The sequence below is a fragment of the Stenella coeruleoalba genome (assembly GCF_951394435.1).
Source record: "Stenella coeruleoalba genome assembly, chromosome: 5".
NCBI classification, from domain to species: domain Eukaryota; kingdom Metazoa; phylum Chordata; class Mammalia; order Artiodactyla; family Delphinidae; genus Stenella; species Stenella coeruleoalba.
In genome coordinates this window covers 92,278,378-92,305,684 of record NC_137150.1, presented here as the reverse complement: position 1 = coordinate 92,305,684, position 27,307 = coordinate 92,278,378, and the positions used below count along the sequence as shown (strand labels likewise).

At 34.9% G+C, this 27,307-nt stretch overlaps 1 protein-coding gene across 4 annotated transcripts in view; it reads left to right on the top strand.

Annotated features, from left to right (window-relative positions):
* The window catches only part of ALCAM (activated leukocyte cell adhesion molecule), a 201,735-nt gene extending 178,379 nt beyond the window's left edge, over positions 1–23,356 (top strand). For all 4 annotated transcript variants that reach the window (XM_079923418.1, XM_079923417.1, XM_079923419.1 and 1 more), the window contains 2 exons: positions 18,626–18,741; positions 20,302–23,356. In XM_079923418.1, the coding sequence (XP_079779544.1) occupies positions 18,626–18,713 (88 nt within the window). In that variant the 3' untranslated portion in view covers positions 18,714–18,741; positions 20,302–23,356. The remainder of the gene's footprint in view (positions 1–18,625; positions 18,742–20,301) is intronic.
* Positions 23,357–27,307: the final 3,951 nt, after the last annotated feature.

Sequence of the window (27,307 nt, the reverse complement as noted above, 5' to 3'; positions counted from 1 at the left end):
ACTTTGAACGATGATGCTGAATACATGCCAGTGGCATCCTGCTTTCATGCATATTCAGTACTGTTACATTTATTTTGATCTACTGATACTTTACATAATGGTGGTTCCCATATTTACTATTGCCCAAGTGAAAGCCATTCTCTATTTTTCACTGAAGACATTAGGAAATCTATTTTAATGGAGAGTTTCTTTGGAGAGTCTTAGAAATGCTAAGGATATCAAATTGAAACTTGTAATAAGTCCAACTATTTATTCTTCTTTGTTTCCTTCTTCAAACCCAGAAATTGCTGACAACTGTCTTTCTAAGATGCAGTGGTTAGAGCCCTCCTCTCCTCCTCTAGCTCTTTATTAAGCTTGGCCCAGGAGGAAACTTACTTTGCTGAGAGCTGTGACCAGGGAAGAAAGAAAAATAACTATTCTCATGGGTATGACCCTAATTACCTGCACAGGTATCAATGGCTGGTTTGCTGAAAGTGGCAATTCCACACCTCCAGGGTCCCAGTCTTAAATACCCATAGTCCTGGTGCCCTTCTGTGCTGTGTCTCAGGCATGCTATAAATGAGAAATCCCAGAAAATGCCCCTCTAAATGAGGAAGTGATAATAATTCCTCATGTTGCCTCTGAGTTTTCAAATTTGTTATACATATGCCTACACTTGGGAAACCTAAAGTCTTATGAACTCTTTCATGTGTGAATTATTTTACAGGGGTATTGTTTTTATTTTCCAAATATACATTTCTGTTATAACACTTTATGTATCTTTTCAAATGACACTGCATTCCAGGATTGTGATGTACTGGTTATGTGTGCAACTCCTATCCTCCTTCACTTTTCCTATCTCCTTCATCCCCCTCTAACCTATTTGTTAGCTGAGATATAATTGACGTATAACAATGTATAAATCTAAGGTGTACCACATGTTGATTTGATACATTTATATACTGCAATATGATCTCTACTGTAGCATTAATAACACCTCCATCCAGTCTCTTAGCAACTCTGAAGCATTAAAATAAAGGCACACTGGGCTTCCCTGGTGGTGCAGTGGTTGAGAGTCCGCCTGCCGATGCAGGGGACACGCGTTTGTGCCCCGGTCCAGGAAGATCCCACATGCCGCGGAGTGGCTGGGCCCGTGAGCCATGGCCGCTGAGCCTGCGCGTCAGGAGCCTGTGCTCCACAACGGGAGAGACCACAACAGTGAGAGGCCCGCGTACCAAAAAAATTAAATAAATAAAGGCACACTTAGAAGACACCACTAGATTAGTTCCCTACTTCCTTTCAAGGAGATCTAGAAACAAGTTTATGGTACTGGGGAAAATCTCACAAAAATGTTTAAGAATCTTCTAAAAAGTTATTTAAAAGCAACTTGAACCTTTAATAGCCCTGCACTTACAGAAATAACACAGAATGGGAGTTGAGAGCGAGGACTGAACTCCCTTTGGCCACTCAGTAGCTATGTGGCCTGGGCAGCTGTCCATTACTCACCATCAGTTTTGTGAGTCCCTGTCACCTGCTGGGGGCTTTCACATACACTATACATTTATCCTCACACCAGCCCTGTGAGTAGATCGTATTGTCCCCTATTTACAGAAGGGCAAGCATCTTAAGAGGAGGGACTTGTCCAGGGACTTGCAGCTAAGTCTTGACACATGAGGATGAGAACCCAGACTCACTGACCCCAAGGTCAAGACTCTTCTCTCTGCCTCACTAATTAGAGAGTCTTCCAATATTAATTTATTGTGATTCTATTATTTAAATTTTATCTCATTTTAAAGTTATAAAAAAAGCTGACTGATTGAGAACATTTAAGACAAATAATTGTAACAATTTTTATTTTAACCCAAGTGCTCGTCTTTATTAATGCCTTAAACTCATCCCTCAAATCAGTTGACTGAAAAAAAAATGTTGACTGAAAATATTGCTAAAGGGAATGGTTTAAATAAATTTTTGTTCTCTTCCAGTAGTAGATGGAAATCTAACCTGCTTTCAAATCTCTGAAATTTCCCCAAATTAAAAAGGACACTTCCATAAAATTATATTATTTTTACCACATCAATCTCAAAACTGAGCCCAAAAGTAATCAGAATAATTTTTAGAGGCTTTTCCCTGCAAGAGAGAGTGGACTCTCAGTAACAAAAATGGAGAAATTCATTAAAAATTCCAAGTAAATCTTATATACATAGACTCAGTGAATACCCCTTCCCCCAGCAGCAACACTATTTTTATTTCTATTTAGTACATTTCACAGTGGTTAACACTTAGCTTATTTGTATAACTTGGAACAGGACTGGGAAGCCAGACTGCTGGAGCTTGAATCCTGGTTTTGCTACTTGCTAGCTCTATGACCACAAGCAAGTTTATTAGTCTCAATGTAAAACAGAGATATCCTAAGGCTAAAATAATTTAATACCTATGCAGCACTTAGAACAGTGCCTGGCACATTAAGGCATTATAAGAGTGTTAGCAGTTATGATTTTGGAGAGTGAAATTAAGAAAAGAAGGGAGATTGTTTTTACTTTTGTAACTTTAAAATAAGAAAATTATCAGTTTGAAGTTATTCAGCTCTTATTCTACAAATATGTTTCATGTTGCTCTTAACAAACGCTTTTTTGTAATGCCAGACTGAGAGCAGTGATTCTTAGCCTGATTTTACCTGAAAGGTATGCTGAAAGATATTATGATTTGCCCTGAATACCACAGAATTCCTTCGAGGGAATTCTAATTACTCCTTTCCTCTGAATACCTCCTTCTTTTATTTGACAGAATTTGGTAAAATCACAGAAACGACTTTTCATCCCTAGACAAATACTAAATCCACCTAGAAAGTAAGTAGTATTGGAAATGGGAAAGGTATCCAGATTCTCATTGTACTTTTTGCCTGGTTCTTTCACTCCCTGGCCATAAGGATCATGCTTTAGCTTTTCGCTGTATAATGTTGTTATATTAAGGTAAAACTCGCTTACATTAAATATGCAATTAAATCTGTTTTGATAAATTTATGTACCTTTGTAACCATTACTCCAGTCATGATATAGAGCATCCCATCACCTCAGAAAGTTCCCTTGGAATTCCTTCCTGTCCAGCCCTGCCATCCTTTTTCCCTTAGGCAACCACTATGCTGATTGTTATCACCAGAGATTATGTTTTCTTAATCTGGAACCTAATATAAATGGAACTATACAGAATGTACTCGTATCTGGCTTCTTTCCTTTAACACAGCGTTTCTGAGATATCAATACATGTATTAATGATTTAATTGTTTAGAATTGCTGAGTAGTGGTCCGTTGTTAGAATATATCACATTATTTTAATCCATTCTCTTATCTATGGACACTTGGATAGTTTCAAGCCAGTATGGGCTGTCATGAATAATACGGCTAAAACCAACTTTCTATATAAGCATTTTTCGTGGGCATATGTTTTCATTCTCTTGGGCAAATACCTAGAAATGGAACTGCTAGGCTGTAGGGTAGATACTTGTTCATGAGAAATTGCCAAACAGCTTTCTCAAAGTAGTTGTCCTATTTGCAGCCCCACCAGCAATATATAAAGTTTCAGTTCTTTTACATCTTTGCATAAATTTGGTGGTGTTGTTCTGTTTAATTTTAGCCATTCTAGGAGGTGTGAAATGATATCTAATTTTGGGTTTAACTTGCATTTTCCTGAGACCTAATGATTTTAAGCTCCATGTACTTATTGGTGAGCTTCTTTTGTACAGCGACTATTCAAATCTTTTGCCTATGATTTTATTGTTATTTGTCTTATGTAATTGCTCTGTAAGGGTTCTTTACATATTCTATATCAAAAACCTTTGTTATATATTGTAAATATGTTGCCGAAGTCTGTGGTTTGATTATTCTTTTCTTAATGCTGTCTTTTGATGAGCAGTTTTTAATTTTGATGAATAACAACTTATCAATTTTTTCCTATTATATTTACTGCTTTCCGTGTCCACTCTACAAAATCTTTGCTTATTCCAAAGTGGAAAAGATATTTCTCTATGTCTTTTTCTAGAAATTTTATAGTTTTACATTTGAGTATATATCTGCTATTTTGTGTGTGGTGCAAGATAAAGTTAGTTTATTTGCTTGTTTTATGCTATATATATATATATATATATATATATATAGCATATACATATCAAGTCATTCTAGCACCATTGGTTAAAAAACTTCCTTTTGGCCTTGGCATATTTGTCATCCTCATCTTCATCCTCATCATCATAATAGTCCTTCAACTTTGATGTTCTGCTTGTGTTAGTAATTTTATATCTTTGTGTTTCCATATAAACTTGAGCAACTTGTTACTTTCTACCTCCCCCCCACCCCAATTTTTAAAGCTTTGTGAGACTATGGTTGCTTTGAATTTCTAGATAAGTTTGGATATACTTAACATCTTAAAAATATTTAGTCTTCCAAACCATGACCATCCTATATCTCTCCATTTACTTAAATATTTTCCTTTTTTTCTTAGCAATATTTTATAAATTTTAATGTAGACAGTTGATATGTCTTACAAAGTTCATTCTTATGTTTTATGTACTTTGCAGCTATTATAAATGCAATTATTCTGTGAGTTTTATTTTCCATTTTAATATTAGTATATAGAAATATAATTAATTTTTGCTGTTGAAATGCATACAACCATCTTCCTAAATTCACTTGTTCTGTTAGTTGTTCTGTGAATTCCTTAAGATTTCTATGAAAACAATCATTTTATCTGCAAATAGAAATAATGTTACTTCTTTTCTTCCATTTCATATGCTTTTTATTTATTTTTTTGCCCTCATAGAGACTTTCAATACAATGTTGAATAGAAATGTGGAGAGCAGACATCTTTACATATTCTCAATCTTAGAGATTGAATTGTTCAGTATTTGCCATTATGTATGATATTAGCTGTACGTTTTTCATATTTCCCTACTCAGAGTTAGTTAAGGGTAGTGTCCTCCAGACTGCCATGTCTGCCCAAGACTTCTGACTCCAGCTGCAAGGAGTTAGGGTCCAAATACATAGTTAGAGAGAAGAGTTCACATAAGACTACCCTCATTTCTGCTATCAACTCAAGCTCAGGTTTGATAATTTGCTAGAATACTCACAGAACTCATGGTTATATTCATGACAAGTAAAGGATACATTAAAATTGACTAAGAGAAGAGAAGTGCAGGACAGAGTCTGGGAGGATTCTAAATGTGAAGTTTCCTTTGTCCTCAGGGACCTGTTACTCTACTGGCCTCAATGAGTGGCAAAAGCATGGAGTATTGCTGATCTGAGAAGCTCACCTGAACTTTGGTGTCCAAAGTTTTTGTTGAGACTTCATTACATGGGCATGATTGATTGATTAATTATCCATGTGGTTGAACTCAATCTCTAGCCTCTCCCTTCCCCAGCTGTCAGGCTGATATCAAATGGCCCAAAGCCCCCATCCTAAACTGTATGATTGTTCTTTCAGGTGTGGCCAGTCTCCACCCCAAGATGATTGGGTGTTGATGGCCCTGCCCTGAGACATCTCCTCAGCATAAACTATCAGGTGTGATCCAAGAAGCCCCCCACAAATAAGAAAGCCACTCCTATCACTCAGAAAATTCTAACTATTTAGAGATTATCTCCCAGGAACTGAGCACGAAGGCCAGACCTCTCTTTGGGCAAGGCCAAATTCCTTCCAACACAATGTCCTTTAACAGGTTGAAGAAATTTTTTAATATTCTTAGATTACTAAGAGTTTCTATCACAAATCATTGTTGAATTTTCTCAAATGCCATTTCTATATCTACATCTATATTATATTCTATCTACATTATTTCTAAAAATAATCATATTGTTTTCTCATATTTTTTATTCTGATACAATGGTAAGTTACATTGATTGATGATTGAATGTTAAGCCAATCTTGCATTCCTGGAAAAAATCCCACTCTATTATGATGTATCATAATTTATATATATATTGATGGATACTATTTGCCAATGTTTCATTAAGGATTTTTTTGTCTACATCCATGAGGAATATTGTTCTGTAATTTTCTTAATTTATGTTTTGTTCCTTTATCATATATCATATTATCATGTATCGTCTTTTTAGGGAGCTTTCAATTTTCTTGATGATTTCAAATAACTAACTTTTTGCTTTGTTTTTGTTTCTATTGCTTATTTTCAATTTAATTTTTTTTTGCTCTTGTCATTACTATTTTCTTTCTTCTAGTTATTTAGAGTTTGACTTGCTCTTCTTTCTCTAATTTCATGAAGTAAATGAAAAATTTAGATCACTGATGTTAGCATTTCTTTTTTTATAACTTAAGCTTTTAAAATTTTAATCTCCCTCTCAGCAATGGGTTAGCTGCATTCCACAAATTTCAGTATGTTATATTTTCATATTTACTCAGTTCAAAATATTTTTATATTCCTCTTGTGGTTTCTACTTTGGAGCCATGTAACTAGAACTCTATTAACTTCAAAACATTTCTCATCTAATTCCATTTTGTTCAGACAGCCTAGTCTGTATGCTTTTAGTCTTTTGAATGCATTGAGGTTTTTCTTGTTTTTGTTTTTTTTGGCCTAGCATGCAGGCATGCAGTATTTCCAGGTGGATGCTACTCAACACTTGAAAATACTTGTATGGTGGCTGATGGGTAGAGTGTTCTATAGTATATTATGTTAAAGTAGATAATAGTTTGTTTAAATCCTCTTATTCTTATAGATTTTTTTCAAATTATGTGAAATCACTTCACATATAATGCATTGATAAGAAGGTTACAAGCATACATTTCCAGTACTAGAGCTAGCCCAGTACTAGTTATTTCATTATGATCATGCTTACTGAATTTTAGTCCATTTACCCTATCAGCTACTGAGAAAGATCTGTTATATTCTCTAATATTGTATATTTGGCTATTTCTCCCTTTAGTTCTGTCACTTTTTGCTTTAGGCTTTCATTAGGAACATACACTAACAATTGCTGTGACCTGCTTATGTATTGAACCTGTTATAATTATTAAATGTCTCTCATTATGGTTGTAATACTCCTTGTGTTGAATTTTACATTGCTAGATATTAATATAGCCATACTGTTTTCATATGCTTACAGTGTACATGTGTATCTTTTTCTACCCTTTTATTTTCAGTTATCTCTTTATATTTAAAGTGCATCTCATGTACAGAGAGACTGATCAAACTATGACTCCCAGGCTGCTGCTTAATTTCATAAATAAAGTTTTACCGTAGCACAGCCATGCCCATTTCTTTACATGTTACCTGTGTTGTTTTATGCTGCAAAGCCAGAAGAGTTGAAACAAATCCATGTGGCCTGCAAGACTAAGATATTTACTATCCGGACCTTTCAGAAAAAATCGTAACCCCTGTATACAGCATGCAGTTGAGTCTTGATTGTTTATTATAGTCTGACAATTTTTACTTTATAATTGGAGGATTTAGCCACGCCACATTTTACTTAATTATTGATATATTTACATTTAAGACCACCAGCTCCCTATTTGTTTTCTAGTTGTCCTCTGTTTCTCTTTTCCTGCCTTCTTTTGAGACACTCCAATAAGTTTTAGTATTACATTTTAATTTATCTACTGGCCTTTTAACTATATGTCTTTGTATTCTTTTATTGTGGTTGCTCTAGGAATTTCAATAAGAACTCAGTTTATAACAGTCAACTTATGTAATAGTCTAAAACCCCAAAACATTATAACTTCATTTATCCTCCTCCATATAATTGTAGTGTGAGGTTTATAATGTATGCAGTTGTAATGGATATGACAACAAGAGCAAAAAAGATGGAAGAGGTTAAATGAAAATACAATTTTTCAAAGGTCATATATAATGCTATATATATAGCATTAAATAGTTGGTTGTCTTTGTGAAAAAATTTTAATAGTATTTTATATTTTAGCACATATACAATCTATATTCATTCTTTCTTATATATCTGAGTTTCCATCTAGTATCATTTTCCTTCAACCAAAGAACTTTCTTTAATACTTCTTTTAGCACAGGTCTGCTAGTGATAATTTTTCCCAGTTTTCTTTTATTCAATTTAACATGTCTTTATTTTGCTTTTGGTTAAAATATATTTTTACTAGATATAAAATTCTAGTTTGAGGGTTTTTTTTCCAGCATTTTAAAGATGTTGAATTAACTTTGTTATGCATTGTTTTCTTGATGAGACATCAGCTGCTTTTCATGTCATTGTTCCCCTGAACAAATTTTCTATGGCTACTTTCAAATCATTGTCTTTATATTTGCTTTCAGTTACTTTCAGTATGATGTAATTAGATGTGTTTTTCTTTTTATCATTCCTCCTTGGGAGCTGCTGACCATTTTGGATGCAAGTTAATGGACTTCAACAAATCTAGGAATATTTTTCATTGTTTCTTCAAATATATTTTATGCCGCAATTCTCTTTTGCTTCTCCTACTGGGACTCCAATTACACATTTGTTAGATTGCTCACTATTGTCCCACAGGTCACTGAGGATCTGCTTCTTTTATTTCTATTATTTTTCTCTCAATTTTTTAGAATATATAATTTATATTTTTTGTCCTTACATTCACTGAGTCTTTATTCTGCACCTCCAATCTGGTGATAAGATAATTTAGTGAATTGTTAATTTCCAATATTGTGGTTTTAAGTTGTAGAATTACTTTCGTTTACATTTTCAGTACTGAGATTTCTATCTGTTCTCTCATTGTTACCACACTTTTCTTTAAGTCATTGAACATGTTATGTAATACTGATTTAAAGTTCTTAACTGTTATTTCCAGTCTCTATTATCCAAGGACATTCTCTGGACTTTGTGTTACATTATTTTACTCTTCGTTTTTATGTGTGGTAACTTCTTATTCATAACTATTCTTTGTTTGGTGATACGTTGTAGAGATCCTAGGTTCTACTGTATAGGCTAAAGGATATGGATTGTTTTTCCTGGCAGAGAATTAGATTACTGGCTGATTTCCTTGATCATGTCACAGTTACTGTTACATTTTATATTTCACATCTGTCTTAGGGTGAATGCTGAATCTTGACACATAGTCTTTACTAAGTTTTTCTGGGATTTCAATAGAAAGATTGACATGATTGCCAATAACTCCTGGCTTGGTGAGGTTCAACTACAAACTCTGTCTCCTCTGTATGGGTAACAGCTAAAATCTATGTCAGGTTTTTAAGCTTTCCAGGTGTTGCTTTCTTCTAGGCTACATGAAATTTCTTCCACACATGCAGTTTAGAGATCATTTGTGTAGTTTACACACAAATCTGGGCTCCTCACCACTCTTTGGCTCTCTCCTTTTTTGAGGTTTTATTACCCTTGATTTCAAGGTTTAGTTCTAGTTAGCCTATGCCTCTGCAAATGGGAGAGGCCCTCAGAGGAAAACTTATGCAAAAGTAGAGCTCACCCAGTATAGGGGTCAACTTTCCTTCAGTTTCTAATTTCTTCTTGTTACTCTCAAGTATAGCCATATAGCTTATTCTGTATTTTCCTGAGAGTTTATAATGTTATAAATGTAAGGATTGACAAAATAGAAGTGGGTTGCTTTTTTAATCATTACTATTACAAGAGCTTCTTATAGTCCATGCTTTTTTTATTTTATTTATTTAATTGTTTGTTTGTTTATAATTTTTGAATTTTGTTTTATTTATTTTTATACAGCAGGTTCTTATTAGTCATCAATTTTATACACATCAGTGTATACATGACAATCCCAATCACCCAATTCATCACACCCCCACCCCCACCCCCACGCCACTTTCCCCCCTTGGTGTCCATAGGTTTGTTCTCTACATCTGTGTCTCAATTTCTGACCTGCAAACTGGTTCATCTGTACCATTTCTCTAGGTTCCACATATATGAGTTAATATACGATATTTGTTTTTCTCTTTCTGACTTACTTCACTCTGTATGACAGTCTCTAGATCCATCCACGTCTCAACAAATGACCCAATTTCGTTCCTTTTATGGCTGAGTAATATTCCATTGTATATATGTACCACATCTTCTTTATCCATTCATCTGTAGGTGGGCATTTAGGTTGCTTCTATGACCTGGCTACTGTAAATACTGCTGCAATGAATATTTGGGGTGCATGTGTCTTTTTGAATTATGGTTTTCTCTGGGTATATGCCCAGTAGTGGCATTACTGGGTCATATGGTGATTCTATTTCTAGTTTATTAAGGAACATCCATACTGTTCTCCTTAGTGACTGTATCAATTTACATTCCCACCAACAGTGCAAGAGGGTTCCCTTTTCTCCACACTCTCTCCAGCATTTGTTGTTTGTAGATTTTCTGATGATGTCCATTCTAACTGGTGTGAGGTGATACCTCATTGTAGTTTTGATTTGCAATTCTCTAATAATTAGTGACATTGAGCAGCTTTTCATGTGCTTCTAGGCCACCTGTATGTCTTCTTTGGAAAAATATCTATTTAGGTCTTTTGCCCGTTTTTGGATTGGGTTGTTTGTTTTTTTAATATTGAGTTGCATGAGCTATATATATATTTTGGAGATTAATCCTTTGTCTGATGATTCATTTGCAAATATGTTCTCCCATTCTGAGGGTTGTCTTTTCTTCTTGTTTATGGTTTCCTTTGCTGTGCAAAAGCTTTGAAGATTCATTACGTCGATTTGTTTATTTTTGTTTTTATTTCCATTACATTAGGAGGTGGATCAAAAAAGATCTTGCCATGATTTATGTCAAAGAGTGTTCTTCCTGTGTTTTCCTCTAAGAGTTTTATAGTGTCTGGTCTTACATTTAGGTCTCTAATCCATTTTGAGTTTCTTTTTATGTCCGGTGTTAGGGAGTGTTCTAATTTCATTCTCTTACATGTAACTGTCCAGTTTTCCCAGCACCACTTATTGAAGAGACTGTCTTTTCTCCATTGTATATCCATGCCTCCGTTGTCATAGATTAGTTGGCCATAGGTGTGTGGGTTTATCTGTGGGCTTCCTATCTTGTTCCACTGATCTATGTTTCTGTTTTTGTGCCAGTACCAAATTGTCTTCATTACTGTAGCTTTGTAATATAGTCTGAAGTCAGGGAGTCTGATTTCTCCAGCTCCATTTTTTTCGCTCAAGACTGCTTTGGCTATTCAGGGTCTTTTGTGTTTCCATACAAATTTTAAGATTATTTGTTCTAGTTCCATAAAAAATGCCATTGGTAATTTGATAGGGATTGCATTGAATCTGTAGATTGCTTTGGGTAGTATAGTCACTTTCACAATATTGATTCTTCCAATCCAAGAATATGGTATATCTCTCCGTCTGTTGGTATCATCTTTAATTTCTTTCATCAGTGTCTTATAGTTTTCTGCATACAGGTCTTTGTCTCCCTGGGTAGGTTTATTCTTAGATATTTTATTCTTTTAGTTGCAGTGGTAAATGGGAGTTTTTCCTTAATTTCTCTTTCAGATTTTTCATCATTAGTGTATAGGAATGCAAGACATTTCTTTGCATTAATTTTGTATCCTGCAACTTTACCAATTTCATTGATTGGCTCTAGTAGTTTTCTGGTGGCATCTTTAGGATTCTCTGTGTATATTATCATGTCATCTGTGAACACTGACAGTTTTACTTCTTCTTTTCCAATTTCTATTCATTTTATTTCTTTTTCTTCTCTGATTGCTGTGGCTAGGACTTCCAAAACTGTGTTGAATAATAGTGGTGAGAGTGGACATCCTTGTCTTGTCCCTGATCTTAGAGGAAATGCTTTCAATTTTTCACCATTGAGAGAGACGTTTCCTGTGGGTTTGTCATACATGGCCTTTATTATGTTGAGGTAGGTTCCCTCTATGCCCACTTTCTGGAGACTGTTTATCACAAATGGGTGTTGAATTTTGTCAAATGCTTTTCCTGCATCTATTGAGGTGATCATATGGTTTTTATTCTTCAGTCTGTGAATATGGTGTATCACATTGATTGATTTGCATATATTGAAGAATCCTTGCATCCCTGGGATAAATCCCACTTGATCATGGTGTATGATCCTTTTAATGTGTTGTTGGATTCTGTTTGCTAGTATTTTGTTGAGAATTTTTCCATCTATATTCATCAGTGATATTGGTCTGTAATTTTCTTTTTTTGTAGTACCTTCGTCTGGTTTTGGTATCAGGGTGATGGTGGCCTCATAGAATGAGTTTGAGAATTTTCCTTCCTCTGCAATTTTTTGGAAGAGTTTGAGAACGAGGGGTGTTAGCTCTTCACTAAATGTTTGATAGAATTCACCTGTGAAGCCATCTGGTCCTGGACTTCTGTTTGTTGGAAGATTTTTAATCACAGTGTCAATTTCATTACTTGTGATTGGTCTGTTCATATTTTCTATTTCCTCCTGGTTCAGTCTGGAAGGTTACACCTTTCTAAGAATTTGTGCATTTCTTCCAGGTTGTCTATTTTATTGGCATAGAGTTGCTTGTAGTAGTCTCTTTGGATGCTTTGTATTTCTGCAGTGTCTGTTGTAATTTCTCCTTTTTCATTTCTAATTTTATTGATTTAAGTCCTCTTCCTCTTTTTCTTGATGCATCTGGCTAATCACTTTTGTTTATCCTCTCAAAGAAGCAGCTTTTAGTTTTATTGATCTTTCCTATTGCTTTCTTTGTTTCTATTTCATTTATTTCTGCTCTGATCTTTATGATTTCTTTCCTTCTGCTAACTTTGGGTTTTGTTTGTTCTTCTTTCTCTACTTCCTTTAGGTGTAAGATTAGATATTTTATTTGAGATTTTTCTTGTTTCTTGAGGTACGCTTTTATAGCTATAAACTTCCTCTTAGAACTGCTTTTGCTGCATTCCATAGGATTTGGATCATTGTGTTTTCATTGTCTTTTGTCTCTAGGTATATTTTGAGTTTCTCTTTGATTTCTTCAGTGGTCTCTTTGTTATTTAGTAATGTATTGTTTAGCCTCCATGTGTTTGTGTTTTTTATGTTGTTTTCTCTGTAATTCATTTCTAATCTCATAGCATTGTGGTCAGAAAATATGCTTGATATGATTTTAATTTTCTTAAATTTACTGAGGCTTGATTTGTGACCCAAGATGTGATCTATCCTGGAGAATGTTCTGTGTGCACTTGCGAAGGAAATGTAATCTGCTGTTTTTGGATGGAATGTCCTATAAATATCAATTAAATCTATCTGGTCTATTGTGTCACTTAAACCTTCTGTTTCCTTATTTATTTTCATTTTGGATGATCTGTTCATTGGTGTAAGTGAGGTGTTAAAGTCCCCCACTATTATTGTGTTACTGTCAATTTCCTCTTTTATAGCTCTTAGCAGTTGCCTTATGTATTGAGGTGCTCCTATGTTGGGTGCATATATATTTATAATTGTTATATCTTTTTGTTGGATTGATCCCTTGATCATTATGTAGTGTCCTTCCTTGTCTCTTGTAACATTCTTTATTTTAAAGTCTATTTTATCTGATATGAGTATTGCTACTCCAGCTTTCTTTTGATTTCCATTTGCATGGAATATCTTTTTCCATCCCCTCACTTTCAGTCTGTATGTGTCCCTAGGTCTGAAGTGGGTCTCTTGTAGACAGCATATATATGGGTCTTGTTTTTGTATCCATGCAGCAAGCCTGTGTCTTTTGCTTGGAGCATTTAATCCATTCATGTTTAAGGTAATTATCAATATGTATGTTCCTATGACCATTTTCTTAATTGTTTTGGGTTTGTTTTTGTTGGTCCTTTTCTTCTCTAGTGTTTCCCACTTAGAGAAGTTCCTTTAGCATTTGTTATAGAGCTGTTTTGGTGGTACTGAGTTCTCTTAGCTTTTGCTTGTCTGTAAAGCTTTTGGTTTCTCCATCGAATCTGAATGAGATCCTTGCCGGGTAGAGTAATCATGGTTGTAGGTTCTTCCCTTTCATCACTTTAAGTATATCATGCCACTCCCTTCTGGCTTGTAGAGTTTCTGCTGAGAAATCAGCTGTTAACCTTATGGGAGTTCCCCTGTATGTTATTTGTTGTTTTTCCCTTGCTGCTTTCAAGAATTTCTTTTGTCTTTAATTTCTGCCAATTTGATTACTATGTGTCTTGGTGTGTTTCTCCTTGGGTTTATCCTGTATGGGACTCTCTGTGCTTCCTGGACTTGGGTCGCTATTTCCTTTCCCATGTTAGGGAAGTTTTCGACTATAATCTCTTCAAATATTTTCTCGGGTCCTTTCTCTCTCTCTTCTCCTTCTGGGACCCCTATAATGCGAATGTTTTTGCGTTTAATGTTGTGTCAGAGGTCACTTAGGCTGTCTTTATTTCTTTTCATTCTGTTTTCTTTATCCTGTTCCACAGTAGTGAATTCTACCATTCTGTCTTCCAGGTCACTTATCTGTTCTTCTGCCTCAGTTATTCTGCTATTGAGTCCTTCTAGTGTAGTTTTCATTTCATTTATTGTATTGTTCATCTCTGTTTGTTTGTTCTTTCATTATTCTAGGTCTTCGTTAAGCATTTCTTGCATCTTCCTGATCTTTGCCTCCATTCTTTTTCCAAGGTCCTGGATCATCTTCACTATCATTATTCTGAATTCTTTTTCTGGAAGGTTGCCTATCTCCATTTCATTTAATTGTTTTTCTGGGGTTTTATCTTGTTCCTTCATCTGGTAAATAGCTCTCTGCCTTTTCATCTTGTCTGTCTTTCTGAGAATGTCATTTTTGTTCCACAGGCTGCAGGATTGTAGTTCTTGCTTCTGCTGTCTGCCCTCTGGTGGATGAGGCTATCTAAGAGGCTTGTGCAAGTTTCCTGATGGGAGGGACTGGTCCATGATTTATTTTTAAGTTGTGAAAATATTATGTCCTCAAATTTATTATAACTTCCTTCTTCCCATACTGGTCAAAGTAGGTTGAAAAAAACCACAATTGCAAAATTGATTTATTACATTGCTAAATTTATTTTATTTTATTTTATTTTTATACTTATACAACATTGACTCTTTTATCTGTCTCTCTCTCTACTGGCTCCCTGCAAGTTGGAATTTTTACTTTGGAGGAAAGAACATTATTTAATGAAGTGAGTTTGAAAGAATAAAAGAGAAAGAGAGGGAGTGAAAAGAAAAGTAGAGAGAAAAGGAATGAAGGAAAAGTCAGGGAGTTGAGAGGATGCAAGGAGAATAAAAGAAAAAGGTTTCGAGAGTCATGTAGTTTTCCTTGATTGCCACAATATCTTACTGATTTATAGAAATTATAGTTATTAGTATATATTAGCATATGTAGCAAGGTGCTATTAGAATAATCAACGTACATGTTTATGCATATAATTTTGTTCAGTTTTACCTGAAAACATTGGAGTAAGACGTCACTCAAGTTCTGTCATTTCAATGTAGTATTTTCTCTATTTTACCTATCTGTAAAAAAGCAGCTGGGTCAGTATTGACTTCATGTTGCTGAACACTAATATCATCAGGAGCAGTAAAAGGGATTAGATATAAACTGTAATAAAGTCAGTTAGTTCAATGCAGGAAAAAAATATCTTTTGGATGCCTACTATAATCAGACAGTAAGATATAATAAAACATCGTCCTTATTATCAAGGAGCTTACACTCAACTCAGGGAGACTAAAGAGATTGGCCACATTTGAAGTGTCATGGGACAGATGGCTGGAGGTCTGGGTAGAGACTCACTGAATGGAAGAGCTGGATCTCTCTGTGTTTAAGATCTGAAGAAAGCAAAACATGCCAGAGTCTCAATCAGAAACTTGAGAGGTCCATGACTTAGGAGTAGGGACAAACCAGAGGTAGACTGAGTCTTACTAAAACTGCAACTGAGCTTCAGACCCTATCTCCTCACCTATCTGCAGTAAAGGGGGGACCTTATGTGATGGAAAATAGCATCATATGTAGTCTCTTCTGTTATTTTATATATGGTGTCATGCAAAAAAAAAAGGACTAGATATGCAAAGAGTCAAGAAAATATAATTAATAATCAAGAGGAAAAATAGACAAGCAGATCTATGCATTATTTGGGTATTGTAGTTAACAGGCAAGGATATTAAAATAACTATAAATAAGATATCGAAAGGGGAAGAAAAGATGGCCAAAGGAGATGAATGGAATAGAAAATAGAAATGTACTTTAAAATATTTAAAAATCAAATTGACATTTTAGACTTGAAAAAGATACTATTAAAAAATAAGTTTTTGGGGACTTCACATAATATTAAAAAATAGGTCTTTGGGGACTTCCCTGGTGGCACAGTGGTTAGGAATCTGCCTGCCAATGCATGAGAGCCAGGTTGGAGCCCTGGTCTGGGAGCATCCCACATGCCACGGAGCAACTGGGCCCATGCGCCACAGCTTCTGAGCCTGCGTTCTAGAGCCCACGAGCCACAACTACTGAGCCCCCGTGTGCCACAGCTGCTGGGGCCCACATGCCTAGAGCCCGTGCACTGCAGCAAAGAGTGGCCCCTGCTTTCCACAGCTAGAGAAAGCCCGTGCACAGCAACGAAGACCCAATGCAGCCATAAATAAATATATAAATAAAAGACTTGACCTTTTAAAAAAAAAATAGGTCTTTGGTGGATAAATTTAAAAGCAGACTGGCCACAGCAGAACATAAGAGAAGTAAACTGGAATACAGATCAATAGAAAACATCCAAGTTGAAGCACAGAGAGGAAAAAGAATAGATAAGATACACAAGAAAATGAGAGACATGTGGGACACACACAAAAGGTCTAATTTATGTATAAGTGAAATCCCAGAAAGAATAAAGAGCAAGAATGTCTGTCACCAGTAAAATAGATAAATAAGCCCAATAACATATACAGCAATGAAAATAAACAACCTACAACTACATGCAACATTATATATGAATGTCACAAACATAAAGTTGAGTTTAAATAAAAGGCAGACAAATGAATACATGTGGTATGATTCCATTTATAACAAATTATAAAACCAGGTAAAACCATTCTGTGAGATATGAGGATTATAGTAACCTTTGGAGAAGTAGAAGTGACTGGAAGGGAGTATAATTGGGGATTTCTTCATCTGCAACTATTTTATTTCTTGAACTAGGTACTAGTTACATTCATGCACCCAGTTTTTTCATTGAACTGTACTCTTATGATAGGTACATTATCTTGTGTGGATATTATTGAGGTTACTAAGATTTTATTCGTTACTAGTTAAGTAACTTATTAGCAAAAGAGACTAGACCTCAAAAGATCTGTGGTATGTATATATGTGTGTATATATATATATATGTATATATGTATATATATATATGTATAATGTGATATATATAATGTAGATGGCATATATACCTTTATTTTATACATGTAAATTCATATATATATATATACTGTCACATATTATAGGACTCAATCATGTTGGCAAGGTTTGAGGTTGCTCTCCTGCTTATGAATCAATTTAGAAGGCTGTAGTTTAAGCTAAATTAAGAATTTTAAAATCACAAATTAAATTAAATTTAGGCTAAATATAATGAATGTCTCAGTATGAATGAGCCATATGTCTTTATCTCACTTGGACATAAATCATACACAGTTACACACTATTAACACTATGACACTCTTAACACTATCACACTATTAAGTTGTGATTCTTAGCAAATGAGTTAAGGAGTTCTATTTAAAGCATAGAAATACTTTTAGGGAAAAATGGAGTTTTCTACCCTAGCTTCCTTAACCAAGAGACACGTCTGGTACTATATAATTTTTATATAAAAGTAGAAATATTACTAGGAATTATATAGCAGTAATAATTTGAAGTACCATATCACTGTGATTCCCCTGATGTGCTTATAACAAGGAGAGAGTTAGGGAATAAAGGAGGAATGGAAGGAAGGAAGAGAGAGGGGAGGGAGGGAGGAAGGAGGTAAGGAAATAGTACACCCTTGGAAATACAGTTATGATTTCTCTCAAATGGTCACAAAACCAAGGAATTTAGCTGTGTGTTTAAGAAAACCTGATTTCAGCTCTTAAAAGAGAGAATCTAGTAGTCGTGTGTAACCCTGGAAGCCACTAGGGCAGTGGTTCTCAAACTACATGCAGCCGGACCACTAGGAGGTCTTGTTTGTCATAGATTGCAGGCCCCATACCCAGAGTTTCTTTTACACGCTTCTATGGTGGGGCCTCAGAATTTTCACTTCTGTCACGTTCCCAGGGGGTGCTGATACTGCTGGTCTGGGGCCACAGTTTGAGAACCACCACACTGGAGCTGCCTTATCTTCTGCTAGGATACAGGACATTGGTTCAACATGGATGCATAATAGGGAATGCAGAAACTGAAAGCCCCTAATGAAACTTCTTCAGAAAATTTTTGCAGGATGTATTTTCCCAGAATGAAAATTTTGACTATCAAATGATAATAATTACTTCCCGGAAAGTAGAAAGAAAATCAACCCAGCCAAAAACATGATGCAACTAAGTATGTATAGTCTGTGTTCAAAATAACTGACTTCTTTTTCTCTTAGCATACATTTAATGCAACAGTACAACCAAGGTAATTTCAGTGGAATGTGTTCTGTTACCAGTCAAGGCTCACAGATGTGGAATTGTTTGTCCTAGGGGCTTACCTGTATTAGATGTATAACATTTGCTTTTCAAAGATACATTAATGTGAACCCTAAAATTAAAAATAAGAAAGGTTAAATATGTGTGTGTCAATGTGATAATGTTTAATTCTCTCATAGGACTGCATCAAAACATGTAAACAAGGATCTTGGTAATCTGGAAGAAAACAAAAAGTTAGAAGAAAACAATCACAAAACAGAAGCCTAAGAGAGAAACTGTTCCACTTGTTGTCCAGGTGGGTAGGCTGTTTGAGGTTTACAGAAATAATTCCCAGGAAAGTATGAAACATCCTAGAGATGAAAGGGAAAGCCTTGACATTAAGATACCTTATAATTACAGCTTTCAAACAGGAAGAGAGTTTTTCAAAAGGAAACTTTGGTTACTCAGAAAGTATTCTCAGAAGTATGGAATCTCAACGGATTCCCCATCCTCTGAATAAAAATCATTATCCTCAGAATAATTGAAATCAATTTTGAGATTTTAACATTCAATGAGCATTTTTTATTCTAATGCCAAAAATTTTGCTGAGTACAAAAATCTTAATTTTATAAATTGATATTTTGATTAGATGAGAAGAAATTCTCATACTTTATTTTTAAAAGCAATTATGAGAATAATTTTAAAATATAAAAATTTTAATCCAAGGATTTAATATACTTAAGAGTGTCAGCATATTTATACAGCCATCTCTCAAATCATTCTAATGAACAGACTAACAAATTTGTGTGTGTGTACACACACACACTTTTCCAAATAGTGTATATATTATATATGTGTATGGATCTATATGTGCATATATATGTATGTGTGTATTACGTATATATCAATATAATATATATGCATGCATATACATTGCATACATCAATATATAATAGCTATATGAGTGTGATTTTTAAGATAATCTCCAAAAGAGGTATGTTTCCATGGTATTGCCACTTTCAATTTGAACTTTTTATTTTTATTTATGTTCTCTTGAGCCAGTCAAACAGAGAAGCCATTTGGACAAATTATTTTTTGTGTCCTTGAGAATAGTGTTACTATAGTTTACTCAAATATATAAAAATCCCCAACAGCCATAGTAAAACTTTGGTTCATTATAAATAAACCACAAGTTATGATTCGAGTAGGTCACCTAAATTAATCCCATAGAGGAGATAAGGAGCAAGGGAAAGAATTGCAATTAGAAGAATGCACACAGGAAAGAAAAATAAGAATGATTGAAATAAGACATTTTTATAATCTGGAAACCAGAATCTCAAAATGATTGGGTGAAAGGAGTGAGATCTGAATTCCTTCCCTTATCCTGCCTTCCACTGGAGACCAAGTACACAGCATTCCCACCTGATTCTTATTTCTGATTCGTTCCTCAATCCTCTGTAAATGTAGAGTTTGCCGTCTTTTTTCTTCAAAATCAGATAGAGTAAATTCTCAAAGGAAAATTGAGCTTGAGGACAAAACCCACAAAATGGAGTGTGATTTGAAGGGATAAGTGAGTTTGTTAACCTGAAGAGAAACAGAATGAAATATTTTCCTGAAAAACCTCATAATTTTCATAAGAATTAAGCAGTTTTCACAAAAATACTTTCAACAATTCAAAAAGATTATTAGTTGAAGAGCTGCAGCAATACCTGGGATTACAGTTAGGTTCCGGGACAGTGGAGCTTTATAAAAAGCTCTTATGAAAAAAAAAAAAAAGCTCTTATGAAGTATCACTTTCAGTACAAAGCATATGTTGATTGTGAAAAGTGATTGCTATGGTAACTTATCTGAATTGTGGTTTTTTTCATCATTTCAGAGAAAAGAAAACTATATAGACCAATTGAAGCATGAACGTGGATTGTATTTAAGACATATACAGAGACATTGACAGCAATTCATGGTTCAAGTGTTAAGCAGTTCATTCTACCAAGCTGTCACAGGATTTTAGAGAATTATCTCAAATAAAACAATGAAATGAAATTACAAACAATAACAACAAGTTTTGGCAGCCATGATAATAGGTCATATGTTGTGTTGGTTTGATTTTCTTTTCTGTAAATGTCTGCACTGAGAATTCCTTTTTGGTTTGCCTTTTATGTAAATTTTTTACGTAGCTATTTTTATACACTGTAAGCTTTGTTCTGGGAGTTGCTGTTAATCTGGTGTATAATGTGACGCTTTTATTTCAATTGTTTATATGGATAATCTGAGCAGGTACATTTCTGATTCTGATTGCTATCAGTAATGCCCCCAGACTCTCTCACAAGCACCTAAATCCCAAAGGTGGCAGCTTGTGACGATTGGGGACACACGTTGCCCTAATCAAAAACTGATTTTTATCACTAGGGAAGAGGAGGCAAAGAGTGAGGTTGATAAGCACCAGATGAACTACTTCTGTGTACATGCCACCAGCTGACTCTCAAGGAAATCACACGCATGTATGGACACACACATAATAATGGTGCTCCCAAACTGACAATTTTGCCTATTCTGAAAAAAACATCACGTAGAATTTGGGTAGCATTTACCTTTAGAGACACCTGCTAGTAAATTATTTTCTGTCAAAATAAGAAAACAAATCAATGAATGAGAGACAGTTTGAAAATATCATGGATAACATTCCCATTTTCATAGGTCACTATGTAAATCACTGTAATTGAAAATTGGAATTAAATCCTTTGGGTTATCCACTGCCTTAAAATTATACCTATTTCCTTTAAAAAAAAAGGTTATCAGTCAGAATTGGAGATTTTTAACAGTGATCATTATCAAAGCTGTGTTATTTTCCACAGAATATAGAATATATATTTTTTTCGTGTGTTTTTGTTAACTACGCTACAGATATTGAATGCACCTTGAGATCATTTAGTGTTTTTAACTGGTACATAATTTATCAAGCAGTACATCAAAAAGTATAATAATAAAATGTCTATATACCTTTAATTACATTCAAATTTGTAACTTTATAAACATGTTTTATGCTGGAGGAAATTTATAGGGTGGTAGTGTAAATGGAAACTTTTTGAAGTAGGCTGGATATGGGCCAATAGCTACTTGGGACTAGACTTTTAAACTTTGCTCTTTCAAGCAGAAGCCTGGTTTCTGGGAGAACACGGCATGGCCATTTTTGTCACGGATTTACATAACTTTATTGAAGAAAAATGAACATCAGATTTCCAGGTATAGAACTGTGTTCTTTTGGAGGAAAGGAAGACTCGTGTTTGTTTTTTAGATTGATGGAATAAAAAATTAGGAAGGCAATGAAAAATAAATTGAAGATTAAAGTCAGATGAAGATTAGGAATAAATACTTTGCCACTTCTGCATTATTTAGAAACACACGTTGTTGTACATTTGTAAACCATTTGCTGTCTGAGCAATAGTGACTCAGTTTAATAAAAGCTTCCTATAGTGTATTGGTATGAATTAAATACATAAAATATCCTATTAGACTCGATGCTGTATAAAATATTATGGGAAAAAAGAAAATATGTTATTTTGCCTCTAAACTTTGATTTATTGAAGTTTTATTTGGCAGGAAAAAATTGAATCTTGGTCAATATTTAAACCAAAGTGAAAGGGGAAAAACCAAAGTTATTGTTTTGCATGGCTACGCCATTCTGTTATCTCTGTAAATACTGTGATTTTTTTTCCTTTATCTTTAGAATTTTGTTAAAAAAATTCTAAAATTTTTAAACACCTGCTTTCCACAATAAACCATGAACACTAAAATGAACTTATTTCCATATAAATATTTTTTCTTTTTATCTTTTGGTGTGAGAGATCAAAGGTTCAAAGTTTAATTCCTAAGAGACATTTGCATAAAGAAGCAATGCAACAATAGAAAGAGAGGTTTTTACTGCAATTATTTCTTGGCGTCTATGGTTAACTAAGTCCAAAAACAGCTGTCAGAACCTAGAGAGCAGAACATGGGAAACTCTGAGCTTTGGACTGAAAGCAGAAAGTTTGCCTGGGGAAAAAAGAGACAACATCGTTACCAGTGAATCAATGCCTGGATAAAACGGAAAGCTTATGTGTGCAACTGCAGCCATAAGCACAGCAAGGCTGGGAAGGAATATAATGCACAGTCCTCAACCTTTGAGGTTTCGTCTTTCCAAACGTAACTCTCTGGCAACAGGAGACAGGTTTTGCCAGTTCAAGGTTCACTCCCTATCTGTGATTACAGGACTTGTATGTGGAAATGGATTAACATACCCGTCTATGCCTAAAAGATAATAAAACTGAAATATGTCTTCACATATCTCTCACAGCTGTCTGCCTCTTGTCTAAACTAGGATGTTCATGCATAGAAAGTAGTTGTCTTTATTAAAGAGTGGAAAACTCATTGTGACTCCCCATCTCCCTGGAGAAGTAATTCAGCAAAATAAAATTGTCCATGCCCTCCTATGATGTCAGGTAAGCCTCTTCAACTAGTCCCCGATTTCACAAGGGGTGATTTCTATAATGCGTGTATCTCCCTTTTCAGCCATAGAGTCACACTTATTGTGGGCCTCCCACGTGGCTGTCCTGGGAACTGACTTAAGAGGACCCTTGCCTGTTCAGCGTACCATCTGGAGTTACCTAGGCATGAACCTAGAAATGCTTCCCCCTCCAAGTAAGGTAGAGCCAGCTATGTGCGTCAGAGAAAGTAATTAATATTTATTGAGCTCATTCTGTGTGCTTGGGCCATCTATACGTTATCTTTTTTAATCCTGAACTGTTATAAATAGTATTAAATATCCTCCGTTTCACAGCAGAAAATTGAGGTTTAGAGAGATTCCATAACTCCCAAGTACGTTTAGCTTCTAAGAAGATAAGTCAGGTATCAAACCGATCTGATTCTAAAGGCCATGCTCACCCCAGTCTACTATAATTCCCACACTTCTTTAATAAAGAAATCTTCCTTTTTAGAATATGTAAAATTGAAAAACATTAATTAATACATGAACTGGTTATACCATCTATAAAGGATTATTCCAAGATATTCAAATCACTTAATAGGCAAATATTATAATATTTTAACTGTATTTGGAGTATTAGACATTATATATATGATTAAAACACTTCTGTATTTAAAAATGTGATGTGACATATATATATCAATCACATCACACTTAAATACCTCCCCCCATATGTATATATATATATATATATATATAAATCTCACACACACACACACTATATATATATATATATATATATATACCACATTACATATTAAACACACATACTGCTCTCAGATACTAGTTACCTATTGTGAGACCTGGACTATATTGGTGTTTTATTTACACTGCTTCATTTGAATCCACCCACCATACAGGAGGTGCTGTCCCTATCTTACACATGAAGACAATGTAAATAAGTTTGTCTCCAATCACAGACACCAGGAGTGGCTGACCTAGGACCCGTGCTCAAGATGACCAAGTTTAAGTTCTATTCACTACATTGTTTATCATCCCTGTTGTATTGAATATACATCTAATCTATGCTTGGGGAGAGTGCCAAAAGATAGATTTGCATTGAATAACCTACTTGTTCCCCCTAGTAACTAATGTCATTCATATTCAGAGTAATATGATAAGAAATATGTGAAAACTGCTTTGAAAACAATAAATTATTATATAAATGTTAGTTTTTTATTACATGTCTAAGGAATTAAGTGTACTATTTTAAAAAATGCAGTAGATTTGGTTTTACAAGTATACTTTAACAATAAAAATTACTTCAGTTAAACGTAGAATGTATATTTCTTATCCAAGCTTCTGAATAAAAAGTATTTTTAAAACACTAGAAACATGAAGTCAGAATACTGGAGTTCATTTTTTCCCCCTCTTTACCTGTTCCAATCCAATTTCTTTTTCTTCAGCAAATATCCATCTCTCAGTTTTTCTTATAAATGCTCCTCAAATGCACAAATATTCATTGGAAAATGAACACACAAGCATAAGACTGCAAAGGCAGATGGCATTCTCAAGTTACCTGTCTTGTCTCTTTTTATTAGCTAGCTCAGGAAAAGGTTTTACCTTGTGATGGCCAAGCAGCTGAGTGAATTCAAAGATATTCAATTACATTTATAGGTGTTTACACGCACACATGCATACACACGCACACACACACACACACACACACACACACACACACACATTATGGGCTACTTTACCCCATAAACCTGTAAGGGAGGATATAGGATTTGCTCATCAGAAAAGGAATTGTTTGAAGAGCTACAAAATATTTGTCAAATAGGAAGCAGCTACGGGGTAAAAATATTCATGGTACTTTGATGGGAGGCATTCATAATTGTAACAAAAGGTATAATAGCACATGTTAGACTCAATAGTTGCAATGAAATTTGTATGAGTAAACCTAATTGCATAAACTCTATACTACCAAGAAATAAATGAGGTCCTCAACATCTAGAGGCTCAACATAAATTATTATATTCTTTAAGAAAATGTGTATTATCAGAGAGCACAGGCTATGGTCTCCAGAAGGTATAGCATTTGACAAAACATGCCTTCAGAAGCTGACAGCAGCTCAATGTGGACTATTTGTGAGATAAATAATCAAAATGTCATCTCAACTTTTTCTATAATATTTTCTTTCTGATTATGTTTTCCCAGCTAGGCCAGCATAAATTGAGCTTCAATTAGAAGTTTAAATTGATGGCTCGATTCATATACCGAGATGTTCACTTCCACAGAAATAATAGTTGAAATTTGGGCAACCCTGAATAGTTCTTTGAATTCTCATCGGTGAAAAAAACATGTTATTAGTGAAATGAGATGTATTTACTGCTGGAAAATTGATTCATGGGACTCTCCCTGGGATGGCTTATTAAGGAAATGGAATGGTTCTGATAAGAAAAGTTTTATGTTTAAGCATCAGAGTCGTTCCTTACATGCTAAACTGTTAGTAAAAACCCAATTTACCCACAAATTCTGGGCTTCTACATTGTTGGCAGTAACAACTAAGTTCCTTTTTCTTACCTTGATTAGAATGGCCACCAAAAGCTTTAAGATAGTGTTTGCATTGACAGACAAATAGACATTACCTATTGTTGAGTCTGATTCCAAAAGGAAAGATGATTTTTTCAAACATTTTCAGGTTCATTTACAGGAATAATCGTCTGTGACTTTTCTTAATTTAGAGATCTTTGTTCTTCATATATAATAGTTGCATATTAAGCTACTTGAAAGATGATGGGTTTTTGTCACACTGGCAACACCACAAAAACAACAAATAGACCTTCCTCCATATTCCTAACAGATAATCTGTTTTCAGAGAAATGCAATTTAAAAGTTGCGTGTAGTGATTACTCTTTCATTTTTTAAGTTTAATTTTTCTTGAATATAATAAAATAAAGTCATTAAAATATGAAATACGTACTTTATAGCTATCACCAAGGACTCACTATATTTTTTGTTGTCCTGATGACAATAGCAATATATGAAATTTGTGTTCAATTCAAAGGGTTGTACAGATTTAAAAATAGTAATGCTGTAGTATTTATGGTGTTTCTGCAACATCAGTGAAGTGAAATTTACATTGATCCCCTCAGCATCGTTGCCCCGTGACTCTTGCATTGCACCAAAGAGAAACTGGCAGTAGACACTTCTTGTTGGGTCGGCTCCATTATTCCCCACTCTTACTAGTGGAAGTAGGATATGTATGTGTATAGGCTGGGGTGGAAATCAACTTCTCAGTTTCTTCTTTAAAATGGTTTTTCTGGACATTTGATCCAATGGGGAAACCATGTGGTTGGGAGCAAAGTCAAATGGGCTTTACCAAAATAATTTATATTCCAATTTAGACATGGAAGAGAAGAACAGAGCAGCAGACGTTTGGAAACTTTGATGAGCACAGGGAGCGTTCAGTTATGATTTGGTTTCCCGATCAGCTCGAGTTTCCAGATTTAAAGCACTTGTATTTATAATTGCAGTTAACTGATCTTTTGCTAAAAGATGACTTTGTGTGATGAAGCATATCACAACAGTTTGTACAGCCTTTGATCTTGTCCTTGGTTCATATTTTCTTCTTAGAAGAAGCAACTACAGCTATACGATAGGATAAGTCCTTTCCTTCCATTCCCCTCTTTGTATGTTTCAGAAGACGTTTCCTAAAATTAAATGCTTTTGCAAAAAGCATCCTGTTTCTGTTTCTTTTATGGTCCATCTGTTGCATTAGTAGCTAATATGCATTATATGCATTATATATTATTTATATGTGCATATTATATTATAATATGCATTATCCTGATTATTTACCCTTCCCTGTCTTCATACACTTTGCATGTGACTTTGTAGCTCTTCCCAGAAAAGGGTCAGAGCATATTTTCCCACCCCTTGACACTAGACTCAGCCCTATGGTTTGCTTTGGCCCATAAGATTGTGTAGAAGTGACCAGTGACCATTTTCTAGCTCTGAGTCTAGATCTCAAGTGGCCTACCATGTTTCTTCTTGCCCTCTTGTCATCACCATAAGAAGGATGAGCCAAGGCAAGCCTGTTAATGCCAGGAGGAGGTTGAGGACCCATGGAGCAGATCTGCACCAGGTAAGGTGCCTCAGACAAGCCCAGGCCAGGGCAGAGCTCCTACCCAGCCCACAGTCACATGAGCAAGCCCAGCCAAGATCACCTGAGCATAGCCCATATCAGCTGTGACCCACAGACACAGGCGTTACAGTAATAAATGAGGGTTGTTTTAAGCCACTGAGCTTTGAGATTGTTGTTATGTGACAGTAACGAAATGGTACACCTCTTCAGAGGCAACTCTGAGTTCCTGGATGGCTTATTAGGTCAGGATAATATCAAGAAAATTCCTTCCTC